The sequence below is a fragment of the Pogoniulus pusillus genome, chromosome 31, assembly GCF_015220805.1.
Source record: "Pogoniulus pusillus isolate bPogPus1 chromosome 31, bPogPus1.pri, whole genome shotgun sequence".
NCBI lineage: Eukaryota > Metazoa > Chordata > Aves > Piciformes > Lybiidae > Pogoniulus > Pogoniulus pusillus.
Genome location: NC_087294.1, coordinates 1,727,778 through 1,754,554, shown reverse-complemented (window position 1 = coordinate 1,754,554; position 26,777 = coordinate 1,727,778). Strand labels below are relative to the sequence as shown.

Below are 26,777 nucleotides of genomic sequence, written 5' to 3'. Positions count from 1 at the left end.
GTCAGGTGGGGGTTGGTCTCTTCTCCCAAGCAATCAGTGACAGAACAAGAGGACACTGTCTTGAGCTGCACCAGGGGAGGTTTAGACTGGATGTTAGGAAAAGAAAATTCACAAAAGGAATGATTTGCCACTGGAATGGACTGCCCAGGGAGGTGGTAGACTCACTGTCCCTGGAAGTGTTTAGAAAGAGCCTGGATATGGCACTTAGTGCCATGGTTTATTTGATTAGATGGCACTGGATAATAGATTGGACTTGATGATCTCAGAGGTCTTTTCCAGCCTGGTTAATTCTGTGATAATGTAATATAATGTTACATAACATAATATAATGTGAAATGAAAGTCTCTAGTGCATGTATGTATGAGCTGAATGCTCAGTTGTCCTTTTAAGCCTAGGTCATCCATCAGTTAAAAATCAAACACTAAGTGTCCTTTGGTTTAGCATTTAAAACTGCTCACTAACCTGTTGCACTGGGCATGCATGGATGTCATGAATCCAGTTGCTCCTGTCCCTGATGGAAATCTTGCAAGGCAAATAAGAACTGTTTGCAATGCTTTAGATCAGTACAAGAGCTCGAAATTTCATATTCATCCACGTGTGTCATTCCATATATTATCTTTTGGCATAAGAGCTGAAATATTTAGCATGTCTTGTTCGGTGTTGAAGTTATTGAGGCAAGTCTTAGTGCTCTAAAGAGATACTTTATTTTCATCTGTTTAGCAGGGAAATACCATTAGTAATTCCAACTAGTTTTGTCATCTGGTTTTAGGGAGTCACTGAAAAACTTCCATTCAAATGAATAGCTCCACAACTATTTTTTTTAATGTAAGTGAAATTGTGTTCAATGGCACAAACCCCCACTCCATCCTGACAAATTTAGCTTTTAATCCCAGCTCTCACATTTGATAATGAAGAATGAATTAATTAGCTGGACCAACTATTTTTGCTAAGATATGTGCATGTGTTGGGGGAGAACTGCTTAAATCTCAGTCATTTCTATGCTACAGAAATGCAATGCTCTACAATCTAAATCTGTTTAAACGAATTCTGAAGATGCATGGCTGCAGCACTGCCTCTCAAAACTACTGTAAGGCTACACCTCTGCATGCTGTTGGACTTATGGCGAAGCTGCCTCGCCAGTCCATACATTAGTTAGACAATTAACTCAATCAGAAAAAAATCCTATATTAGTTAAAGAAAAACCCACAGAAAATAAATACTGCTTAACTTGGCTAGCTGTAGGGCTGCCCAGCCAGCCATGGCAACACAAGAGAGAGGAAGCACCAGGTTAGGAAAGGGGGAAGCTATTGATGGCAGCTGATGCAGCGCCCACTGCTGCCATTCTGAAAGGGCTATGTACAGGTGAGACACCTGCTGCACCCTGGGGAGTGGCATACAGGTGTAGTGATTAGCATTTGGGTGGAAGGTACACATGAAGCAGGCATCACAGTATCATCAGGGTTGGAAGAGACCTCATGGATCATCAAGTCCAACCCTTTACCACAGAGCTCAAGGCTAGACAATGGCACCAAGTGCCACGTCCAACCTTGCCTTGAACAGCTCCAGGGATGGCGACTCCACCACCTCCCCGGGCAGCCCATTCCAGTGTCCAATGACTCTCTCAGGGAAGAACTTTCTCCTCACCTCAAGCCTAAATCTCCCCTGGCACAGCCTGAGGCTGTGTCCTCTCGTTCTGGTGCTGGCCACCTGAGAGAAGAGAGCAACCTCCCCCTGGCCACAACCACCCCTCAGGTAGTTGTAGACAGCAATAAGGTCTCCCCTGAGCCTCCTCTTCTCCAGGCTAACCAATCCCAGCTCCCTCAGCCTCTCCTCGTAGGGCTGTGCTCAAGGCCTCTCCCCAGCCTCGTCACCCTTCTCTGGACACGCTCAAGCATCTCAATGTCCCTCCTAAACTGGGGGGCCCAGAACTGAACACAGTACTCAAGGTGAGGTCTAACCAGTGCAGAGTACAGGGGCAGAATGACCTCCCTGCTCCTGCTGACCACACCATTCCTGATGCAGGCCAGGATGCCACTGGCTCTCTTGGCCACCTGGGCACACTGCTGGCTCATGTTCAGGCGGGTATCGATCAGCACCCCCAGATCCCTTTCTGTTTGGCTGCTCTCCAGCCACTCCGACCCCAGCCTAAAATAATGGATGTTCTGCAGAGACAGGGTGCTTGAGTAATAGGCACAGTTTGCTGCATGAATAGGTAACAGCTTACTCACAGTTAGGCAGCATCAAAGTCGTGCCTTTGACCAATAACCAAGTAACGGCAAATGCTGAAGGTGAAAGACCTTGTAGGCTGTGGCAGCAACATAGTCCAACATGCTACCAAACCAGCAGTGCCAGATTCTACAGCTGATCCTGAAGCTATCATTAAGTTCTGTATTTATTGCACAGTATCATACCATACCTCTGTACTTCCAAATACTTTGGTTTACCTCATGTGAAAATGCACAAGGTCATATATCCACCCAGGTGCTGAGTTTGCATCACAGTTAGCATCCTCTACATATCATGGAGTCTTAGCACATGTTGCTTTCCAGAGCTGAATTCAGTTCTTCAGACAATATGAATATCTATTTAGATGGTTACAGATTAGTAGGGTCAGACTACAGTGTAGTGTAAATCACAATAGCTTAACTGATCTATGCTTAGTATTTCTCCACTGAGTGTTTTAGCATTTGCCTTCTTAGCCGAATAAACTCTTCTGTTGGAGAAATTCTTGTTAGCAGAGCACACAAGAATTGATAAACAATGAGCAACCCGTGCTGGGAATGTCCTTGAATCCATCTTGGGAGTTTAGATAGCAGGCACAGGGTAGCTTCCCCCCACATGCAGCTGCAGGGGGTGGAGTGCAGCTGCAGGTGGGCAGAGTTTAGCCAGCCCCAGAGGCTGACCCTCAGATTGTTATGGGATGCTGACCTATTGATGCCTTACAAGTAACTCTGGACCCTCTGACTGTAACCAATCTTGGTGGAGCACACCTCTTGCTGGAATGCATATAAGTCACTGTATCACGGAAATAAAGTGGATTTGACCATCTAACCATATTGGTGAGCAAAGAGTCATCTTCCCATAGTGCTCCACCGAACGTGTTCTCCAACACTCTTCCATTTCATTTAATCCAGAAAGCATACATTTTGCTGGTTTTAGAGCATTCTATATATTAGCTGTACATTCACTCAGACTTCTAAGTGAGATTCTAAAATCATCTGTGCATTAGTCCCAGGCATAACATGCCCTTTTCTGCCTAGGCACAGGACTTCATTACAAATGGAAAATAAATGAGAGGCTAGAACTGAAAGTTGCTAACAGCTTCAATATGGACATAAAATATCATGCAAGTATAAATTATCAGTTGCTAAAAGCTCTTGAAGGAAAAAAACTTTAAATCATTGATAATAATGGGGAGATTAAAGTTACTAAAACATTAACTCTGTGTAATTTGTGAGTAACAAGTGCCTGGGAGGGGGAAAAAAAAGCTAATGAAATGAAATGTATGACAGACAGATGACAATGCTGAATGGAAAGCTTCCAAAGATTTAGCAACAGGTGGCCAAGAAAAAAAGCCAACCTTTTAGTTCTCTGAGTGAGAGTCGTGCAACATTCATTTCAGAGAAATAATTTTAAATATGTAAAAAAGTTGTTGTTTGTTCTGGGTTTTTTTTGTTTAAAAACTATTTTGGTAAATACAGGTTGCTGCAGAGCTTTATTTACTTGCACTGTATTTGTTCTGTTGTATGTCTGCATTTCATCTTGCTGATATTAAGATGGATGCAAAGACCAAGTCTCAGATGGTAATTGTGTGGTGGCTCTAAAAGAAGCACAGGGCATTACTTGAAAAGCTGATAAACTTGGCGTGGCCAATGCAGCCCTGAGGATTCAAGATACGTGTAACAGTCCTTCTGATCTTGCTGTTTAATGTGACTCTGTTCTCATCTTCAGGTTAGTCTTGACTCCCGGGTGAGAGAAGTGATCAACAGAAACTTGTTGGATCCCAGCCCTCACATGTATGAAGATGCCCAGCTCCAGATATACACCCTAATGCACAGAGACTCTTTTCCAAGGTTTTTGAACTCTCAGATTTATAAGTCTCTTGTTGAAAGTATTACAGGCTCTACTTCTGAAACTTAGTTTTCATTTTCAAACAAAATAACTTGATTTTTTGGGGGTGGGTGGGATGGAAGAAGAGTAGTTTAATAACATCTGGAGCTGGGTTCCTGGAGAACTACAGTTTAGCTCTACTCAGGCTACTGTGAAGAAAACAAATATGTATTATGGTCTCTGTCTACATTTTTACCAAGGTCCTCCTTGCTCAAGAAGGCGTGGGAGGGGAACAATGGATTTGCCAAAATACCTTTGTTTCACACTCCTTTCACCCTACTGCAGTCAAGATTGCAGTGATGTATTTGTAGTTTTACGAACATTCTCCTTGTGTATCCTCACACTGCATGTGCAAGGTAAAACTGCTTCACTTACCACTTAGTTGTTGCAATATTTAATCCAATAACATAAATTATATCTGTATTTAAGGACTTTTTTTGTGCAATACAGTCTTATGGTACATATAAACAATTGCAGCAAACCACAAAGAGGCTTGCATTTTTTAACATCACTAACTGAAAAAAAAGCCAATTTTTAAGGTGTAGCATTACTCATATGCTCTACTGAGTACAATACACTGACTTTTTGAAGCCAATATTTCTGTACAGAAAAAAAAGAGCTATTTATCACTGTTTATTTAAACTCAATCAAGTGGAGGATTCCTCTGGTTGTCCACTGCCAAAACTAGGAAAAAAAAAAAGGGCAGGAAAAAAAAAAGCACAAACCACTTAAAGGGATCCATATCTGAGTGACACAATCTATGCGCTGATGTTGTTTAATTGTTAAAAGAACAAAGATTTTCAATGTACATTTCAGATGTCAGTTACTGTAATTGATTTATTAAAGACTGGCTACCCAGTTCTAACACTGTTGTATAATGTTATGTACTTCAGAAAGAAAACAAAACCACAGCGACAAAACCACAAAAAGCTTGATAATTTAGTTTTTTTAATAAAGAAATTTCATAAAAGATTGCCTACATGTAGCATTTTAGAGCATTTTAGAACATTTTGATGAATTGCATCTGTCCTGTAAGGTGTTTTGGGGTTTGTTGGGTTGGTTTTGGGTTTGTTTTTTTTTTTTTGGAAAGATAAATCCAGTTAAAAAAATGTTTTTATAGTAATGTTTTACAAGTTGGTGGCTTAGAGAAGATTTATCTTAGCTTCTAGCCTCATTGATTTTGAGTAACTCCTTGAAAACAAGGGCGTTTGAGAGTAATATTAAACCAAACTTCAAGGGCTTCTAAACCTGCAGTCCTTACCCAAGCAAAATCCATATGAAAATTCAACGGGTGTCTTTCCTGGGTAAGAATCCTGCACTGAGCCCTTCATCAGAGCTAAGGCAGCACAGTACTCCTATCACTTGGCTGCCATGGTGTTTTTAAGAGGTGTTCACTTGGCCTTTTTATCAAAACATGTCCAATTTTAGGATGCATTTTGATGTTTAGAGACAGTGACTCAGAATTAAAATAATAAATATCTCCATACATATACAACATACAATCAAAAGGAGTGCTAGCATTCCTCACAAAGTGTTAAGGACATACCAATAAATGGCTTTGAATACTTGTTAAATATATATATATATTTATGTGTGTGTATATATATATTTAATACTGACAACTCTGGTCTTATACTAAGACTTAAGAGGCAAGGCTCTTCTCATTTACATAGGACTAAATGTGCATAAGCTGGTTGCTTCCAATGGAACTGGAAGGTCTGGCAGTTGTGTCCTTGAGTGGAATCTAGCCCCAACACACTTGGCTGCATCCACCCAGTTACACCTTGCAGGTAACCTTGGGTGCCAGCTCTTGCTGCAGCTGCTGCTGCAAAGGCAGGTCTGCTGCTATACAGTAACTGGTAGGACGCAGGTCTTAGTTTTATCTTCTGGGGCTTATTTTTTCCTTTGTTTTACTACCTCTCATTTTTTTAATTGATTGAACATGTTTAAAAATAGCAAGTTTGGGGAATTTTTTTAATCATTCTTTTTACTTGAAACCTGTGTGCTTTTTTTGGATATATATATACAAACAATTTAACAAACTGTTTCTTAAACTCATTTGGTTTTGTAATTTACACAGAATTCAGGAGAAGATTAAAAGGGCTATTCTCTATTCCCTATGCAAATATTTTAACTGTTGTAGTGTCTGACAAAATGGGATCTACAAGAAAAACTCTGCAAAGTGAAAAACAAATCTGTTTACAGTGGCGTTGCTGACTATCCTACCATATTCAGCACTTTTAAATATTGTTATTTATGAAAATGTAGTATAAAATGCAAGAAGAAATATTTATAAATGTTTCTTTTAATAAATACCTGTTTTGTCTGAAAGTGTTGCTGTGTTATGACAACTTTATTCATGTTGGTTAGCTACTTGCCATTATGAATAAAATATTCAATTATTTTACTGGTAGAATAAGAGCTATGATGTTTACAAATCCTGAGGGGGGGAAATTCACTGAGAAAGGACTGCCACCTTCTACTGTGAAATGCTGTTAGAAAAATAAATCAATTTCTGGCTTTTTTTCTTAGCTGAAATTTAACTATGGTCCTACATATGTCTAGTATCATTTGATTACAGTTCTATTTGCTGTGGTACTAAACATATACGGCATCATATATGTATATATTTACATAGTGTAATTTCAACTTTGTTGGTGTTTGAGGCACAAAACATTTAAGTCACACAGCTAAACAATGTGCAAGAGGCAAAAGTGCATGCATATGTCTTTACAGATGTAGACTTGAAAAATCTTGATGTTATTATTTGATGGTAACCTGCTAGTCTTAAGCTATCTTTATAAGATATTTCATGCAGGTAGAAGTTCTTGTCAACATAGACAAGTCATCCTTTCATGGGCAGTTTTAAAGCTAAATGTGCAGGCCCTAAAATGTTAGCTTGACATCTAGCTTAAGATTCCAAAACCTGTGTTTGGAAGTGTTGCACCATTTTGAAAAGTATTACACCAGTCTTCAGAGTACTACTGCAATGAAATCACGTTCAAAGTTTCTTGTCTTAAAACCTCTATTTGGAGGGATTAAAAAAAAAGAAAATAAGATGTGAAGTTTCTTTCTTGGAGAAAATGCTCATATTAAGATGTTTAATAATAATTTCATCTATCAGTTTGGGCTTCCCAATTTTTTATTATTTTTTAAAAGAAAAAACCTATATGGTCCAAATGGACAACCTGTAACATGATCTCATTGCCTATCAGACAGTTCTTTGAACACAAACTGTAAAATGGTTAAATTATGAAACTGATTTATTGTGCATGCAGTGTACAATACCCTTTGAAAAAATGCCTAAATACACTTATTCTACAGCCTGGAATAAAATAAGTATGTATCTAACTTGTATTTCAGTTGTTCATGAGAATGTATATAGCAAGTGCACTACAAAAAATGTGATGCTTTTGTCACTTTTTCCAACTGTTTCATCTTTTCTGTCAAATAGAGCCAAACACCAAATGACCACTAACAAGCAAAACACTTGTGTGTACTCCTGAGCTTTAGGTTTCAAAGAAACTGAATATATACTGTATTATGCTTGTGTTCAGCCTAGCTGTTTACAGTCAACTTCCATACATCTGAGCTGAAAACAGTTTGGGATACCCAAGATGAAAAGAAACATGCAGGTAGCATTAAGAGCATTTATATTAGTCTGAAGGCACATATGACTAAAAGTATGATGAAGAAAAGACAAGTCAATGACACAGGTGGCTGGGCAGCTTGTAAACCAGATGAGCCCAGGCAGCATGGAACTGTGGCACGTGGCACTTCCAGGTCTACAGCCCATCTACAACTTGCTTGAGCAATTGTGAAGTCCACCTAATCCATTTGTGGGACAACAGAGAGTGAACACAAACTGGATTTTAGCTAGTAATTGCTCTGTTTTAATTTAAAAGCAGGCTAAAGTGCCTGGGTCTAACAGACAGGGTTTAAGATGTCACCTGGTGCCACACTTCCTCCCCAAGGCAGCAAATTTGATCACAAGGAGCATCCGCCTGTGGAACCAGTATCTAAAAATGGTGAGGGGCTCTTTCAGTGTGAGCAGCTTGATAGACTGCCCATACCATGAGGCTGCTCAGGAACCAGCAGCTTCTGTAAGCAGTAAGTGCTTGCAAAAGCCACTAAGTATTCCACAATGCCAATTCAAGAGCAATCAAAGCTGATACAAGTCTTTTAACCTAAGTGACTGTACCCTACAAGAAGTAAAGCTCAATGTTTGTGAGCCTGCTCCCAGTGGCATCAACCAAGCCAACAACAGCCCGAGTCCTTGCCAAATCCAGCAAAGCAAAAAATGAAGACTGCACACAGACAGCTTCAATGTCTGCTCCTAGCTGATTTGAATCATGTTCAAACCGATTTCAAACCAGGGCTGTTCTCGGCCCACAGTGCTATTATTTTTTGAGACACCCAAGAGCAGCACTGCAGCACATCCTGGGACATGGCTGCAGTGACAAAGGTCCAGTCATGTTCACCAATACTCTTGAGTACATTTGCAGTGTCAAAACATCAGCCTCATTCAGACAGGTTTTGAATACTTCTGCCAGCAGTAGAAGTGATGTTTGTGAGATGAAGGAACAAACTGATAACGGTGCCAAAATCAGCAGGAAAAAAACTGACATAAACATTGTCTGTGTGTTACTTTAATGTTAGACCAAGAGATAGATTTTGTCTCTTCCTTGATCCATAAAGTCACTCCACGGAAATTCATCCCTCCAATTTAAAGCCGAGGTACAACCCAGATGATTCAAAGGCTAAGCATCAGCCATTGACATACTACTTTCTTCTAAAAAGCTTTACTTGAAATCACTAACTGAATTTCCTCAATTCTGTGTGCTCCTCTCACAAGTGGGGTTCACACAGCCATTAAGACTCTCATATTTCTTCACTGATGCAGAATGCCAAAATATCTAGTCTATGAAGTGCAAATATTTGGTATTTTTTCCTTTACCCTTCTGAAAGGCAGCTTCAGGTCAGGCAGCAGTGAGTGCAAGGGAAGATTTTTGTGAGTGAGATTTCCTAAGCGCTGGCCTGGGCTGTTTATCAGAATCAGACTGACCACAGAGAGTGTACATTGTCTGCAAAACCCTTCAAGTATGATTGCTTTTGTATTATTGGTACAGTGTATTTTGCCAATAAATTTTATTCAATGTGTTGCATTTACAGTCATAGGAAAATGTTTTCATCCAACCATTACCTTGAATGTGTAGTATTGCAAAGAACAAATTCTCACACTGACTGTCTTATCTTCGGATTTCCACAACGGAATAAAACATCCAAGTTTTCATTCCTGGTTACAAACTACATAGCTGTGTGAGCATTACTCTTTATTTTTATACTACTTTCATGAAGATAACAATTTATTAATGTATCACATGGAAGTTACTGTTATTCCACCAGTGTAATTTACTTGTAAAGTATGATTAACTAGTTCTGTTAAGACATAAACAAAGGCAGAAGCAAAAGACTCACCTTTGACTTCTCCAATGATTGTAATATAAAACACTGCCTAATACAATTTTATGGATAGTTGCACATTTCTATAATAAAGTATATTCCTCAAACTGGTTTGAATTTACCCAAGAATTTCATTAATGATGTTCTCTAAAACTTTCAGTCTAACAAACTCGACTTTCATGGAAATGAACCTTTCTGAATTCCTGCTGAGATTTTTAATGTGCTCCACGAGGTCAGCACAGAACTTGTAGCCACCTTTGAGGACACAGAGAGCCACAATATCATTGTCTCCAATATCTTGCACAATATCATTGGCCAATTGTTCTGTTCTGTCAACAATGATGCCATGAGGTATAAGCACATATTCCAGATCCCCATAGTAGTGCTGTGGATAAGTGAACAAATCCAGACTGTATCCAGGCCAGTTGTCTGAAATCACAACGCCGCAGCCTCCGCTGCTCCGCGCCGCCACCACTGCCTCGCCCGGCCATCTTCCTGTGAGCCTGCCCGTCACTAGCGGTGTCCCTCAGGGGTCAGTGCTGGGCCCCATCCTCTTTAACATCTTCATAGATGATCTGGATGAGGGCATGGAGTCAATCATCAGCAAGTTTGCAGATGACACTAACCTGAGGGCAGATGTGGCTGGGTTGGAGGGTAGAAGGGCTCTGCAGCGGGACCTTGACCGCCTGGACAGATGGGCAGAGTCCAATGGGATGGGGTTCAATAGCTCCAAGTGCAGGGTGCTGCACTTTGGCCACAGCAACCCCATGCAGAGATACAGGCTGGGGTCGGAGTGGCTGGAGAGCAGCCAGACAGAGAGGGATCTGGGGGTGCTGATTGATACCCACCTGAACATGAGCCAGCAGTGTGCCCAGGTGGCCAAGAGAGCCAGTGGCATCCTGGCCTGCATCAGGAATGGTGTGGCCAGCAGGAGCAGGGAGGTCATTCTGCCCCTGTACTCTGCACTGGTTAGACCACACCTTGAGTCCTGTGTTCAGTTCTGGCCTCCCAGTTTAGGAGGGACATTGAGATGCTTGAGCGTGTCCAGAGAAGGGCAACGAGGCTGGGGAGAGGCCTTGAGCACAGCCCCACGAGGAGAGGCTGAGGGAGCTGGGATTGGTTAGCCTGGAGAAGAGGAGGCTCAGGAGTGACTTTATTGCTGTCTACAACTACCTGAGGGGAGGTTGTGGCCAGGAGGAGGTTGCTCTCTTCTCTCAGGTGGCCAGCACCAGAACAAGAGGACACAGCCTCAGGCTGTGCCAGGGGAAATTTCGGCTGGAGGTGAGGAGAAAGTTCTTCCCTGAGAGAGTCATTGGACACTGGAATGGGCTGCCCGGGGAGGTGGTGGAGTTGCCGTCCCTGGAGCTGTTCAAGGCAGGATTGGACGTGGCACTTGGTGCCATGGTCTAGCCTTGAGAATTGCGGTAAAGGGTTGGACTTGATGATCTGTGAGGTCTTTTCCAACCTTGTTGATGCTGTGATACTGTGAAACAAGGCTATTATGGCACCTGTCTGTATGCCGGATTGCATTTGTCAAATCATCACCTTGCATTTACCAAAGGACTGCATCGTCCCAGCCCTCCAGTTTTAGCAGCACTGCACTCAGGTTTGCAGTTCGTAAGGGCCAGTCTTTCCGTCTCACCACTAATTCCTGATGTAAAAGGGCTCTTTGAAGTGCCCTTTTGTCGTCTTCCGACAGTGCTTCTCTTCTAAGTGCATTGGTTTTGTACCTGCTTTTACTGTGGAGATATCCTTCCATGTCTATTTGCAGCTTCCTCATCAGGGATTTCAATTCTGAAATTTTGTTCTAAAGTGAGAGGAAAAGACCTTTAGGAGTAACTTGGATACTAACTCCCCAGATGAAGCTTTCCATGCCTGCTTCCACACCAGCAGCCTTGGAGGCTGGCTGCAGCATAAAATGCTACACCGCCCAGTGACGCGGGCCCGCAGGCTCATGCCACGCTCTGAAGTTGCGGTATGGTGAGCAGGGGAGGCGGTGTGCGTGGGGTTGGGCCTTTTTCCTGAGAGGAGTCCGACTGAAGGACAACCACACAGACGCCACTCCCGCGATGGGCAGGAGCCCCTGGGACCTGCAGCCGCACAGCCGCGGGCCACCAGGTGGCGCCCCTGGCAGTGCGATGCAGCCCCGCCGGCACTAGGCCCGCCCCGTGGCCCGACCTGCCAGCGCTGGCCAATCAAAGCGCTTCCGCGCCAGGACACAGCCCCGCGAACCGAGAGCAGGCGAAACCTTTCGTCCGTTTCCGCCAGCAGAGCCGTGATGATTTCCGACTGCGCCTGATACCGGCGCCGCGCGTCTTCGGCAGGTTCCGGAAACCCGGAGCTGGCTGAGTACGCTCGGAAGTCTCCGGCACCGGCAGGGCTGGCGCATAAGGTCGCCCGAGCTTCCGCCGTTGCCAGGCATGCGGCTGCTCTCTCGGGCTCTTCGCGTGGTGCAAGGCCGCCGGCCCGTCGCCGTGTCACCTCGGAGCCCTCGAGCAGCGCCGGCCGGCTGCAGCGCGGTGGCTCCGTGCCTGCTGCAGGCGCGCCGCAGGCTGAGCGCCCGGCCCAGCTTAGACGAGCTGTTCGCCACCCCCTCCTTACGGCGCCTGCTGGAGGCGCGGGAGCGGGGCGGGGCGGGGCCGGAGCTGGCGGCGCGAATCCAGCGGCTGCACGACAAGGAGCGGGAGCTGCGGGACACGCGGGAGCTGGCGAGGCAAGGTGCGGGGCGCGGCGAAGGCCGTTGTGGCGCCACCTGGCGGGAGTGGCGGTGGGAACGACTCGCATGCACGGACGCGACTGGGGAGTGCGTGAAGCGGGCGGGCGGGCGGAGGGGGCGGCGTGACGCGGGCGCCGGTGAGGGCGGTCGCGGCGCCGGCGGTGAGGCGCGGGAGGATTGAAATCGGCCGCGGAAGGCCCGGGCGGTTCCCTGTCGCCTTACATGAGTGAAAGCAAGCAGGCCGTCTGAGCAGAGAGCCTGGGGTGCAAGCCAGTGTCAGCTGGGCAGGTGTCTACCGGTGTGGGAGCTGCTGATGCTTTAAAGAAGAGCTGTGTCAGAGCATCAGTTTCATGCAAAATAAAAGTAGTTTAATCGGGGACAGAAAACTTTTAAATGTCTGTGGGGCTTTTTCTGCCAGTCAGGACAGCCCAGGACGGTCTGCCTGTATGCACCCGTTTCAGCAGCCGTAGATATAAGCATCTGTTTGTGCTGCCTTGGTGCTGTGATCCAGCCTTGAGTTCTGCTAGCTGCACTCTTTTAGTGGTGCTGAGTGGTTTTTACACTGGATCGAATTTCACCTTGATAGTAGTTAGAAATCCAAATGCAGAAAACGAGTCCTTTTAAGGTCAGGACACTTTCACTAGGTCGTGAAATGTTTGCCAGACCGTTCAGTGCTTACTATTTTGCTAAATACTGATTAATCAAGAGTGTTACCTGCAGCCAGTTACTGTGACTGGAGGAGATGGCAGATGCTATCTGAAAGCAAAGGGTATTTTGGGGTTTTGTCATTCTGTTTATTCTCCACTGTCTCAGACTGGAAAAGGGGCAGTGGTTTTAAACTGGAGCATGGTATCACAGTATCACCAAGGTTGGAAGAGACCTCACAGATCATCAAGTCCAACCCTTTACCACAGAGCTCAAGGTAGATTTAGATAAGACATGAGGAAGAAGTTCTGTACAAGGATAGTGGTGAAAAATCACAGGATGGCTTACGTTGGAAGGAACCTTAGAGATCCTGTATTCCAGCCTCCCCGCCATGAGCAGGGATACCTCTCAACTGCACTTGACTGCTTGGGGCCTCATCCAACCTGACCTTGAGCAGCTCCAGGGGGGAGGCATCCAGAACCTCCTTGGGTAACACATTCCAGAGTCTAGCACCCTCATAGTGAAGAACTTCATCCTAAGATCTAGTCTAAACCTACTCTCCCTCAGCTTTAAACCATTCCTGTTTGTCCTATTGCTAGACATCATTATGAAAAGTCCCTCTCCAGCCTTCCTGTAGGCTCCCTTCAGGTATTGGAAAGCAGACTGGAATCTTCTGTAGGCTGAATAACACCAACTCCCTCAGCCTATCCTCATAGCAGAGATTTTCCATTCCTTGTGTCATCTTTGTGGCTCTTCTCTGGACTTACTCCAACAGCTCTGTGTCCTTCTAATGATGGGGACGCCAGAACTGCATGCAGTATTCAGGGTGGGGTTTCATAAGAGCACCTCTCTTGATGTGCTGGCTACACTCCCCTTGATGCAGCCTAAGATATGATTTGCTTTTCTAGGCTGCATGAGCACACTGCCAGCTCATGATGAGCTTCTCATCAATTAATATACCCAAGTCTCTTTCTTCAGAGCTACTCTCAACCCGTTTTGTACCCAGCCTGCATTTATTCCTGGGATTGGCCAGACCCAGATGCAGGATCTTGCACTTTGACTTCTTAAAAGTCATGGTCCTGTGCCTGGAACAGGTTGCACACAGATATGATTGAGGAACATTTTAACATACTGAAACTAACAAGTCTTAATTGTAAAGCATTAATGCTGATCAGCCAAGTAGTACTCTAGAAGTAAAATTCACTCTTATATATTCCATACCTTTCTTTTTAGTTATGTTTTAGAAGTTTTCCAGAAGTTGTTCTGGAATAAATTGACAGAGGTAAAATACTTAAAATTACTCCTACTATCTTCAATTTTTTGCATACAGTGATAGGGATAATAGTCTTTTTAGTGACCAGTGTCAGTTTTGGGGCTGCTGTGCTCTTTAAATCCTTTGATGTTCTTATCCCACTGAAATACAGAATATAATTTCTTAGAATCACAGAATGGCTGATGTGGGAAAAGACCTCTGGAGATCATCGTCCAGCATGATTACCCACAGCAAGTTACTCAGGGTTGTGTTCAGTCAGTTTTTGAGTATCTCCAAGAGGGGACACCACTAGTTCTTTGAGCAACCTGTGCTATCACTCTTAGATATGTAAATCTTTGTTATGGATTGTATTATTAATCTCATTTTCTGGCAGGTTTAATGTGTCAAGGTTTTTTATGCAGTGTTTTTTTTTTTTTAGCAGAGTAAGTTCTTAATGTGGCTATTTTTCAGAAGATACTGTGACAGTGGCTCTGATACAAGTCTGAGGATTAATCATACTCAAATATTCCAGATGAGAGTGAAGAATTCCAGAAGCTTGCAGAAAAGGAAATTGCCTCCTGTGAAGAAGAGGTAGCTGCACTGAAACACCAGGTTAGGCACCCTTTAAAATTCTCTATTTCCTTATAATTCTTAAATTAACAAAGCCATATTGTCTCCTCATCAAAATTGGATGTATATGATAAACTCTTCCACTCCTACCTTCACTGCCAGTTGTGCTCCTCAACTAATGTCTCTTATCTAAGGAAAATGGAAAATGCAGAAGGTATAGAGACAGTCTGTAAGTGTCTACTTGTACCTGAAGGTGTTGTATTTGACCCTGCAAGGGTGTACCTCTATGCATTTCCAATTTTTTACCTGTTGGAAACATTGAGCTTTTGTAGTATCACACCCTAGTGCTGTTGAAAAAAAGAAGAAAAGGTTTAATACTATGTAACTACATTAGACAACTCTGTTGTATAAGTTTGTGCTAGTTTGAAGCAGGCTAGAATGTTTTGGTGAGAAGGACTAGATTACAGGCTGTAAAAGGAAAACAATGGTGATGTCTACTTCACTCATAGGCTTGCTGAGATGTATAAAAACATAAGTCAAAACATAGATAACACACTCAGCATCACTCTTGCTGGGGCTGCTGGCTGAGCTGCATCTCTCTAACCTCATCCTCCATTTTGGGCTAACCCACTTTGCTTCCTAACCCTCTGGCCGCACCTCCATTCTTCCTTGGGACTGGGGTAAGGTTGAGAGGGGCAGGGGGAAGGTGAAGGGGTGGCTGAGAGCCCCTCCTGGGGACTCAGGTTTTTGGGAGGGGAGTTATGTTTCTGTGTTACCTTTTTCCCTTGTCTATTTCTGTCTATAACTGTATATCCTGTAAATATCTGCTTGTGTATTATGCTAGCTGTAAATATAAGCTTCATTCATATTTCCAGAGCCAGCTGAGTCTAGTCTGGGTGATTTCTAAAGTGTGGGGGGCAGGGAACACCCAAACCATCACAAAGTTCTACGTAGTGTCTATGTTGTTTAACCTCAAAGTACCGATCTTTACACATGTTGTTACATACTCTCAGTGTTACTGGTGGTAACATAAGGCAGATGGTATCGTCACATTACAGTATCATCAGGGCTGGAAGAGACCTCACAGATCATCATGTCCAACCCTTTACCACAGAGCTCAAGGCTAGACCATGGCACCAAGTGCCACGTCCAACCTTGCCTTGAACAGCTCCAGAGACGGCGACTCCACCACCTCCCCGGGCAGCCCATTCCAGTGTCCAATGACTCTCTCAGTGGCACAGCCTGAGGCTATGTCCTCTCGTTCTGGTGCTGGCCACCTGAGAGAAGAGAGCAACCTACACCCTCTTTTTTCCCCCAATTCATTCAGGAGCTGTTTGCTCATCCAGGCTGGTTGCCTTCCCCGCCGGCTCATCTTTCGGCACATGGGAACTGCCAGCTCCTGTGCCTTCAAGAGCTCCTGTTTAAAGTAGGTCCAACCATCCTGGACCCCTTTGTTCTCAAGGACTGCTGCCCAGGGGACTTTGCAAATAAGTTTCTTGAGCAAATTGAAGTTTGCCCTCCGAAAGTCCAAGGTGTAGGTTTTGTTGCGGTGCCTCCCTACCTCCCTGCATATTGAAAACTCCACTAACTCGTGATCACTACACCCTAGGCAGCCTCCCACTGCCACATCTCCTACCAGCCCTTCTCTGTTGGAGAGCAGCAGGTCAAGCTGAGCTTGACTCCTAGTAGGCTCACTTAACAGCTGGGTCATGAAGCTGTCCTCCATGCACTCTAGAAATCTCCTGGACTGCCTCCTCTCTGCTGAATTAAGTTCCCAGCAGATATCTGGCAGGTTAAAGTCACCCACAAGGACAAGATCTGATCTTGAGACAGCCTCCAGCTGTTTGTAAAATATCTCGTCTGTTTCCTCCTTTGTTAATGATACAACAGTAACAACAGTATTTTTGCAAATGCTAATGATTTTGCCAAAAGAAGTTTTCTTGGAAAGAAACATCACCTACTGCTAATAAAAGAAGGTGATTGAAAAGCATTTGCAAATACTTTTCCTGCAAAATTTTGGTAGATATTTTTGGTTCTAGTGCATCTTTCTTCTACAGATAAAAGACTGGTTCTCACTTTTTAAGTAAATGAACAGCACAGCTCAGCTGTTGAAGAACTATCCTCCTGAGCATCCATACCTCTTTAGCTCTGCAGCTGAGACTGGGAGGCTGGTGGGAAGGAAATGCTCAGCTGTTTTACAAGAACCAGCTTATATCCTGTGGTGTTGGAGTGTCACAGTGTTCCTGACAGGTGAAAACCTCTGTGAAGTTTTGTAGGGCTTGAGAGAGATGTATGTAGCTCCTATGATGCATAACAGACACAAGGAATCCTCCCATTGGCCTCCTCACCTCTCGCTGACTGCTACCTGCAGGAAGCACAAGAAGATTGTTGGCTGGGCAACCAATGAATTAATGCAGGAGAAGTTAGCCCAGATGAGTTACAGACTTCTCTGGTGTTTTATGCTATCTCAGTTGTGGGTAGCAGTGTCAGAGGGAAATCTTACTGCGTGCTTTTGTATTCACAGATAGTGTTGCTTTTGATTACTCCAGAAGAAACAGATGACAGTGATCTTGTCATGGAAGTAACCGCTGGAGTTGGAGGGCAGGAAGCCATGCTGTTCACCTCAGAGATATTTGATATGTATCAACGATATGCTGCTTATAAGAAGTGGAAATTTGAAATACTAGAATACTTTCCCAGTGAAATAGGTCAGTCAAAAGATACTTGATCTCTGTAGCTTTTCAATTTAAGTTGAAATGTCCATTGGCACTTGAACATCCTGACTACAGGAAGCTAATTTGCACTAACTTAATTTTAGAAGCAGAATATTGTTTTAATATCTGAATACAGTTTTCCTCAGCTTCTGTATTTAAGAAGAAAATTCCATGTGAGAAGTACTGCCAAAATACTAAAGTGCTAGAAAATAGTATGTCTTTCAGTAGTTTCAAAAAGTAGATATGAAACTTAATGGAAGAAAATTAAGAAAGTGGTGCAGATATGTTATTTTAGCTTTATTTCTTTACAAACACAGAATGCAGATATATTTATTTGGATATACTGTTCTGCTTAGTTACCTAATGTTTCTAGTGTTTATGGATCATTTCTTGTCTTCCTTACTGCCTCTCTGCCCATTTGAGCGAGATTTCTAGCTCAAACAAAAAAAAATGGGATCAGAGAAACTTAGAAGTGGAAGAGTATTGGAGTCTCTGAGAAGAGAGGTGAACGTTCCAGAGATAGGCCTTAAAATGGCAACAATGGATAAGTTAATATAATTTAATTGGAGCATCAGAAGCTTATGTCAGGAAGCACAACTTGTATCTTCCCCTTGCTGCTTCTGCTGCACCCGCTGCTATCATCCCCTGGTGCTCTTTTGGCAGCTGCTGCTGCTTTACTGCATCGCTGCTGCTTGACCCCTTCCCCCTCTTACTTAAGGCTATTATATTTCTGTAGTAGTTTGTTCTTCTTATACTATTATGTTTAGTTTCAATAGAACACAAAAATACAATTTCATTTTTTTCTCTGACTCCCCAAAATTCTGAGTTGTAGTGAATTTACTTTACTGGGGAAGGGATCTACTCTATCCCATCACACTGTTTATATAAGAAGTGCTACTTTTGGTGGTTTGTTGTTTGGTTTTTTTTGGGGGGGGGAGATGTTTTTTTTTTAAATTTTTTTCTGTTCATTTTGAGATCTTTTCACTTAAACTGTCAAAAGCTTTTTACAAGTGGCATAGTTAATTGCCTAGTTAATATGTTAGATCATTTCTCATGAGCCTTAGAGCTCACATAAGATAGGCATGGAGCTGAGTGCAAGGAGATGGGAAGACTGGGTCTTCTGGAGAATATGAGCTGTGAAGTGCAGAGAATCATAGAATGGTAGAGATTGGAGAAGACCTCTGGAGATCATCTAGTCAAACTTCTCTGCTAATGCAGTTTTTGCCTAGATCAGGTTGCATAGGAATATGTCAAAGGGAGTTTTGAATGTCTCCAGAGAAGGAGACTCTCCAACATATCTGGGCAGCCTGTTCCAGTTCTCCATTATCCTCAAAGTAGTTTCTCCTTAAGTTCAAATGAAACCTCCTGTGCTATAGTTTGAACCCATCGCCCTCTGTTCTTTCGCAGGGTGTCACTGGAAACAGCCCAGCCCAATCCTCATAATCCTTTAGATATTTCTAAGATTCCCCTCACAGTCTTCCCTTTTCCAGGTTAGAGAACCCTGGGTCTCTCAGCTTTTCCTCATAAAAGGAGATGCTCCAATCCCCTAATCATATTCCTTGCCCTCCACTGGACTCTCTCCAGTATTTTTTTTGTCTGTCATAACAGGGCAGCCCAGAACTGGACACAGTGCTCCAGGATGCGGCCACTAAGGGCAGAGAAGAGGGGAACTTGCTGCTTATACTTTTCTCAATGCACTCTAAGATACTATAGCCCTTCTTGGCCAGAAGGGCATATTTCTGGCTGGTGGTTAACTTGTTGCCCACCAGGAATGCCTGGTCTTTCTCTGTGGAGCTGCTTTTCAGCAGGTCAATCCCCAACCTGTACTGATGAATGGGGTTATTTGTCCCCTGGGTGCAGGACTCCACAGGTGGCCTAATTTAACTTTATTAGCTTCCTCTACACACAACTCTCCAGCCTGTGCGGATATCACAGCCTTCTAATGTGTCAGTTGCTCTTCCCAGTTCTGTATTGTCCCCAGAGCTGCTGAAAATACAGTCTATTCCTTCGTTGAACAGGAGACTGGACCCAGCACTGACTGCCAGGGGACACCATGAGCTGTAGGCCTCCAACTGGAATCTGCACCACTGCTTACAACCCTGTGATGTCTGTTGTTCTGTCAGTTCTCAGTCCACCTCACTGCTCACTCATCTAACCCACACTTCCTAAGCTTATCTATGAGGACCTTACAGGCGACAGCCTCAGAAGACTTGCTGAAGTTGAGGTACACAACATCCACTGCTTTCCCCTCATCTACCCAACCAGTCATGCTGTCATCAAAGGCTATGAGATTAGTCAGGCATGATTTCCTCTTCTTCAATCCTTTCTGGCTACTGATAACGTTCTGTTTCTTCTCATGCTTAGACATGACCTCCAGAATGAACAGTTCTATCACCTTCACAGGGATGGAGGTGAGGCTGGCTTGCCTGTAATTTTCTGGGTCCTCCTCCTTGCCCTTTTGAAGACTGGAATGACATTGGTATTCTCCAGTCCTCAGGCACCTCTCCTGTTCTTCATGATCTTTCAAAAACAGTAGAGAGTTGATTAGCAGTAAAATTTGCCATCTCCCTCAACACAGGAGTGTATTGCATGAGAGCCTATAGATTGAAGGTTGTCCAACTTGTCTAAGTGATCTCTAACCCAATTTTCCTAAGCTAATGGAGAGGTTTCCCTCTTCCAGACTTTCCTGCTTCCAGGGACTGGGATTCCTGAGGGTCAGTCTTAGCAGTAAAGACTTAAGAAAAGAAGGCATTCAGTAATTCTGCCTTGTCTGTATCTGCTGTCACCCACCTCATTCAGGAGTGGGCTCCAGTTTTTCCCCATACTCGTATGATGCATAGAGGAGACCATTTAAGAGGAAGCACATGAAAAATACTCATCCTTTAGTTAGAGAATTTTTTTTTTCCCGTTGAAAGATAAGGCTCTGAACTAACAATAAAAGATGATGTAGTTTCTGAAGTTGGTGTTCAAAATTTGGTCTTTTCATAAAATTAATACTGATGTCAGAGTTCTGCTGTAGAATCATAGAATTATCCAGGTTGGAAGAGACCTCCAAGATCATCCAGTCCAACCTAGCACCCAGCCCTAGCCAGTCAACTAGACCATGGCACTAAGTGCCTCATCCAGTCTTTTCTTGAACACCTTCAGGGACAGCGACTCCACCACCTCCCTGGGCAGCCCATTCCAATGCCAATCACTCTCTCTGTCAACAACTTCCTCTTAATATCCAGCCTAGACCTCCTCCGGAACCACTTGAGACTGTGTCCCCTTGTTCTGTTGCTGGTTGCCTGGAAGAAGAGACCAACCCCCACCTGGCTGCAGCCTCCCTTCAGGTAGTTGTAGACAGCAATGAGGTCCCCTCTGAGCCTCCTCTTCTCCAGGCTAAACAATCTCAACTCCCTCAGCCTCTCCTCATAGGGTTTGTGCTCCAGGCCCCTCACCAGCTTCATCACCCTTCTCTGGACATGTTCCAGTACCACAACACCTCTCTTGAATTCAGTGGCCCAGAAGTGGACACAATACTCAAGGTGTGTCTGACTACAGAGGAAGAATAACCTCCTTTGTCTTGCTGGCCACACTGTTCCTTATACAGGTCAGGATGCATGCTGCTGGCTTATGTTTGGGCTACTGTCTACCAGAACCACCAGGTCCCTTTCTTCCTGGCTACTCTCCAGCCACTCTGTCCCCAGCCTGTAGTGCTGCTTGGGGTTGTTGTGGCCAAAGTGTAGAACCTTGCACTTAGCCTTGTTCAATCTCATCCCATTGGCCATAATCATGTAGTACATTATTATATTTACATGTATGTACATGGATTGTGGACAGTCCTTTAATGTGTGTAAAAAAATCAAATTGGACTTTAAAAAATGATACAACAGTGCTTCACTTGAGGCATCAGGTGAGTGTGTTCTTTTGGCTTTGTTTTTGGTGAGTGTGTTCATTTGGCTTTTCCTGCATTTTCAGTGTAATTCTGCCGAGGTTTTAAGTGGTAAATTCATAAGTTTAAGAAGATAGTACCAACAGGTTTTGTTACAGTTTTACAACTGTTTTTCTTCTGTATTTAAGGTGGCCTGAGACATGCAGTTGCCAGTATAGCTGGTCTTGAGGCTTACAAGCACATGAAATTTGAAGGGGGAGTGCATCGTGTTCAGCGAGTGCCAAAGACAGAAAAACAAGGGCGCATTCACACCAGCACAATGACTGTTGCAATATTACCCCAACCCACTGAGGTAGTATTTGTCTTAGCGTAACAGACTTTGCCATGAACAATGTATTTGATCAGTGCTGTATTGCTGATACCCAAGTGTTTTCAGTCTGTCTTGGTATCCTCTCTTTGTATTTTTTTTATCTTAGCTTTAAACAGAGTTGTATTTGTTTGTTTATTTTTTTCTGGAGAGGTGAAATAAAGAATTTCTGGATTTCCTCATAGCCTCAAGAGAGCTAACCTGAAAATTCACTGTGAATACCTTACAATTTTTTTTTAAAGCAACAAAAGACTGAGTTAAATAGCTCACAGAGATTTCTTTTAACACATCCCCTTCCCCATTTCTGTAGTGTCTTCGCTTTCAGCTTCCAAAGCTTGTGTGTGGTAATTCATTCTCGCCCTGTTTGTCTTAAAACAACTGGCTAATAATTCAGTATTTTTTCTTTTGTGATCTTTGTATCATTTACCAATTTTTCAGTGATGTTACTCTTTCCCATTTTCTCTGGAAATTATCTCTTTCCTTCTCCCCAGGGACCGTAGCCCCATTCCAGAGCTAGCCAAGGGAATAAGTTCCATTTTATCTGGAAAACATCTGGACAAATTCAAATATTGATTAGCTCTTGCAGGAAGATGGTGCAGAGCTTTCAGAAGAGAGGGAAAGATTAGTGCTAAGGGATGATTTTAAGCTACTATTTGTCTTATTTTCTGACTTCGATCATGTCACATTGCAACCTGACTATAAGTATTTATCATGTTTATAAGTGGATGCAAGCTACGACTCATAAACTTTAAAAGGTGTGATCTTCTTGATTGTGCTTTGTAAAATAAACCACATTTGACATCTGTCTAGAAAGCACAAACATAAATGTGTTGTTTTATTCTTTTTTTCTTTGTCTGCCACGACAGATGAGGCTGCAAATTAATCCAAAAGATCTACGGATAGAAACAAAGCGAGCCAGTGGAGCTGGAGGCCAGCATGTCAATACCACAGACAGTGCTGTAAGGATAGTCCATATCCCAACAGGTGCTTCAGTTTTCACTTAGTACAAGATTGTAAAACTGCCATCAGAATTTCTTTTGTAACAATGGGTTTGTTTTCAAACCTGGACAGCAGTAGAGTTTTCATGTAGTCTTCATGTGTGTTTATAGTACTCTAAATGCACTGTCTTACACTCACTTCAGTTTGCAATAGTGAAAACCATTGGCTTCAGTGGGTAAGCTTCCCACTCTAAAAGCTTCCAGTTCAGTTTCTATGAAAAAGTTGTGTTTAAGATTTCTAATAATGGACAAGAAACTGAAAACTGAGCAGGCTAAAATCTGATGATTTGCCTTTTCTTGACTAGTATCTAAAAGATATTTTTTTCTACTTCTGTATTAAAATGTTTCTTTTAACTGCAGAGCCTGCGCAGGATGCCAGCTTCCATTTTTCTGCTGGCTCCTTTCCCATAGACTGCACATATAATTAGGAGATTCATCCCTAGAGCTCCAGTTAGGAAATGTAGGAGGCATAAGATACACCCTCAAGTACTACCTTGTTTTTGCTGTCGTATCTTTTTTAATCGTTTTACTTCCCTTTGAGCAGTCCACAACACCTCCTCGACTCTCACTGCTTTTTACTTTTCCTCTTCCCTGCATTAGTCAGGTTTTACAGCCTCAGGGCAATCCCAGAGGCTCTTTATCATCATGCAGTGGAGAGGGTAGAATTCTGTTCAAGATATGGTGACAAAAAGGTACTCAAGGTTCAAAAAGTTTTGGATTGCCTGTCTATTTGGTAAAAAAAGCAACCACAAACTAAAGCCAGCAAATGGTCATAGCTTCTGCTGAGGGCAGTTATTAGTGTTTGTTACAGAAATCTTAAAGTAGATTGCAGGGTTTTTTTGGTAGCTTTTCACATTCCACCTGATCTCTCTTGTAGTTGTTGTGTTACTTCTTTTATTTCTCTCACACTGACTCTTTTTATAGACCTTTCTTGTGATGCAAAAAAAATAACCATTATTTTATAAAGTAATAGTATATAACCTTACCAGAGTTACTTAAAATAAATCCAAAGACAGCTTAGCTTGTGCTGTCTTCCTGCAATTCTTCCTGATCTTTCCTTAATCTGAATCTACTCCTTTCATCTTAATCTGAATTGTTTGCTTTGGGGGGGAGGGAGGGGAGAAACTACACTAATTTTAAAGAAAATTATGCCCACTTTTGTAAATACAGCTAATATTGTATGTACTCACTATCTCATGTTTTACTGCTCCCTTAGTCCTCATTTTTGTGGTACTGTGACCAAAATTTTCAAGTATTAAGGTTGTCTTCTGTAAGTCAGATCACATCACATATCTTGTATTTCATTATCCACCTGTTGTCCAACATATCACATTAAATTTCCTATCTTAAGGCTTAAAGCACACATACAACTCAGCCTGCAATTCTCTTCCAAAATGTACCATTAGACATTGATAATCCTGGGCTTTTGAAGAAAGAAACAGCTTATTGTAACATAATAAATTTAGTATGTAACTGTTAAGTTCTAAATGCCATGATATTTCTGGCAGGGATTGTGTCTGAATGTCAGCAAGAGAGATCACAAATTAGAAACAAAGAGAAGGCAATGCAGATGCTATATGCCAAACTATACAGCGCTAAACTGGAAGAAGAAACCAAGAAAAGAAACAGTGTTCGAAAAATTCAAGTAAGTTTCACCTAGTAAAGATATTGTACTATACAAGTGTGTTCTTGGGGTAACTCCCATGTTGAATTGCAAATAGTAAGTGGAAATGCACAGTAACAGGGGCCCATGAAGAACTTGAGGGGTTAAAAATGACATTCTGCTTCATCGATAGAGGTTGTGTATTAGCCAGACTTAAAATGTCAAGTAGTCTGTAAATTCTAGAAATGTAGTGAAACAAACTGGATTACAGCATGCAGAACCAGAATAATCTTAAGAGAAGATACAATTAAATCCTTCCTTTATGTGTTTGAGGAAAAATTGCCCTATCCCTGGCTTCAGGAGGGTGAGTGTCAGTGAGATGGGTCCTGTCTTTTTTCTGTGTCATCCAATGACAGGTCAAGGGATAACTGGAACAATCTTTAATATAAGAAGTTCCATCTAAATATGAGGAAGGACTTCTTTAATTTGAGGGTGATGGAGCTCTGGAGTGGGGTGCCTGGAGGTGGGATGAGTGTCTTTGTTTTTGGAGACATTCAGAACCTGACTGGACATGTTCCTGTGACCTTGTCTGGGTGAACCTTCTTGGCAGGAGGGGTTGGACTTGATGATCTCTAGAGGTATCTTCCAACCGTTGCCATTCTCTGAACTACTGAACTGATCTGACTACTGTGTATCTATAACAAATTTTGGATAATCATAGGAGGAGGAGAAAGCCTTCACTTTAGATGTTTAATCAGTATTTCATCCTAATTCTTTTCATTTGGTAGATTGGCACAAAAGGAAGATCGGAGAAGATCAGAACATACAACTTCCCACAGGACCGGATTACTGACCACAGGATAAGCAGATCAGTGCATCATATTGAGTCTTTCATGCTAGGGGAAGAAATGCTAGATGAAATGATACAAACTCTGAGCTCATATGCTGATTATGAATCTTTAATGGAAGTTATTTCAGAAACTGAAAAAAACAATCTATCCTGAGTGTGGCTTTTTGTCATCCCATTACAACAAGTGTAGACTTTCGTCTGCAAAGTGGTTTCTTGGAGCTTCACCTAGAAAATACAACTGCCTTTTGGATCATGAAAGACACCACAACTTGGTTCCACGTGCCTGATAAAGCAGTTTTCTTGCTTGCTGAGAAAAAGATGTTAGTACCTTTATATGAGACATTATTGCTGCAGCAGTCCACTTGAAAAGTAAATCTGACAGAAGAAAGTGCAGTTCTTAAATTTCTGCATTGAGAAGACACTGATACACCACTCCTGAAAGGTATGCATTAAAAATGAGCTAGTTCTAGTTGTCATTTAAACAAGTTTGAACTTCAGTTCAAACTGAATCACTTTACTTCAGAGAACAAAAAAATCCTATTTTGAGTGACTCTAAGAGAGTGTTAAATAAACTACTCCACTACTTATCTTCAGGTTTCTTAATTGCTTATATGTGGCATGGGAGAGGGCATCAAAGTGTGTCTTCTTCATGGTATTATGGCCTTTTGGCTCTCAGTAATAAAGACAGAAATTTCTTAGGAATATCCTGTGTTCCAAAAGAACCCCAAAGAAAGCTGTGGAAGCCAAGCATCAAGTTGTATGAATTGTTTTTCAAAAGGCTGTTTCTGCTATTCAGTCAAAAGTGAAAATTATTGTTGCAATGTTGTTTGACTGATATTTCAATCTCTATTTGGCTTCAGGTCAGTGTTTCTTATGTTTTTAATTGACTTTCCAGTTTATTGATTTTTCTTAAAGTTGGACATGAAGAGCATCTCAGTGATTTTGTCTGTTTTAACAGCATCTTAAAACATTGGATCTATGAAAGCAGATTAAAACTTTAACCTTTCTAATCTACTGATATATGTGCACATGTTCATATCTGTACGTAAAGAAGACTTTGAGCCCTTATTTTTAATTCATTACTTTAGACTTTAACCCTTACTTTACAATCCCAAATATACATAACAAATTCAAAACCTGCAGCTTCCATGCCACACTATCCTACCACATATTGTATACATGCATGTGTGTATACACAGAATGTGTCTGAAATATAAATAAGAAATTGGAAGCTAAGGAAAAATGTTGCCATGAATATAGAAGTGTTTATTTTCAGACTTCTAATTAGTGTAAAAAATAGAATTAGAACAAAGTTTTCTACAGTTAGCTTATAGACATGCATTATTTAAACATCCTATATAAAAAAATCAGCTTAGTGGTATCAGTTTATTTTGTCTTTTACTGGATTTGAGACTGCAGTTTGAACCAATACATGACAAAAAACCCACATAGAATCATTTGATACCTTTATTGAGCTTTGTTTTCTAGGAAATACTCCATGATAACTATTTTTAAATTAAGGATGTATGCATTAACTTCAGATGTAGGAGTGCCTGTATGCATAAGGTGAAGCATGCACGTTTCCTGTTGGTATATGTGAGACCTAGGTCTAGAT

The 26,777-nt window shown here is 42.4% G+C and overlaps 2 protein-coding genes across 4 annotated transcripts in view; both read left to right on the top strand.

The window, feature by feature from the left end:
* RGS17 (regulator of G protein signaling 17) overlaps window positions 1-9,683 on the top strand; it is a 96,930-nt gene extending 87,247 nt beyond the window's left edge. For all 3 annotated transcript variants that reach the window (XM_064169478.1, XM_064169477.1, XM_064169476.1), the window contains exon 5: window positions 3,952-9,683. In XM_064169478.1, coding sequence (XP_064025548.1) covers window positions 3,952-4,140 — 189 coding nt within the window. In that variant the 3' untranslated portion in view covers window positions 4,141-9,683. The remainder of the gene's footprint in view (window positions 1-3,951) is intronic.
* Window positions 9,684-11,811: 2,128 nt separating this feature from the next.
* Window positions 11,812-26,180, top strand: MTRF1L (mitochondrial translation release factor 1 like). The gene is made up of 7 exons (XM_064169305.1): window positions 11,812-12,291; window positions 14,719-14,798; window positions 17,281-17,464; window positions 21,533-21,696; window positions 22,578-22,695; window positions 24,218-24,354; window positions 25,101-26,180. Exons 1-7 carry the CDS (start codon window positions 11,994-11,996, stop codon window positions 25,314-25,316), a joined length of 1,197 nt encoding a protein of 398 aa, XP_064025375.1. The 5' UTR covers window positions 11,812-11,993; the 3' UTR covers window positions 25,317-26,180.
* Window positions 26,181-26,777: the final 597 nt, after the last annotated feature.

Excerpts from the sequence above, each read along its gene's own strand:
- MTRF1L (XM_064169305.1), top strand. The coding sequence starts at position 11,994 with ATGCGGCTGCTCTCTCGGGCTCTTCGCGTGGTGCAAGGCCGCCGGCCC. Across the intron at positions 14,799-17,280 it reads TAGCTGCACTGAAACACCAG|ATAGTGTTGCTTTTGATTAC; the intron begins GTTAGGCACCCT and ends TTGTATTCACAG. Across the intron at positions 24,355-25,100 it reads ACAGTGTTCGAAAAATTCAA|ATTGGCACAAAAGGAAGATC; the intron begins GTAAGTTTCACC and ends TTCATTTGGTAG.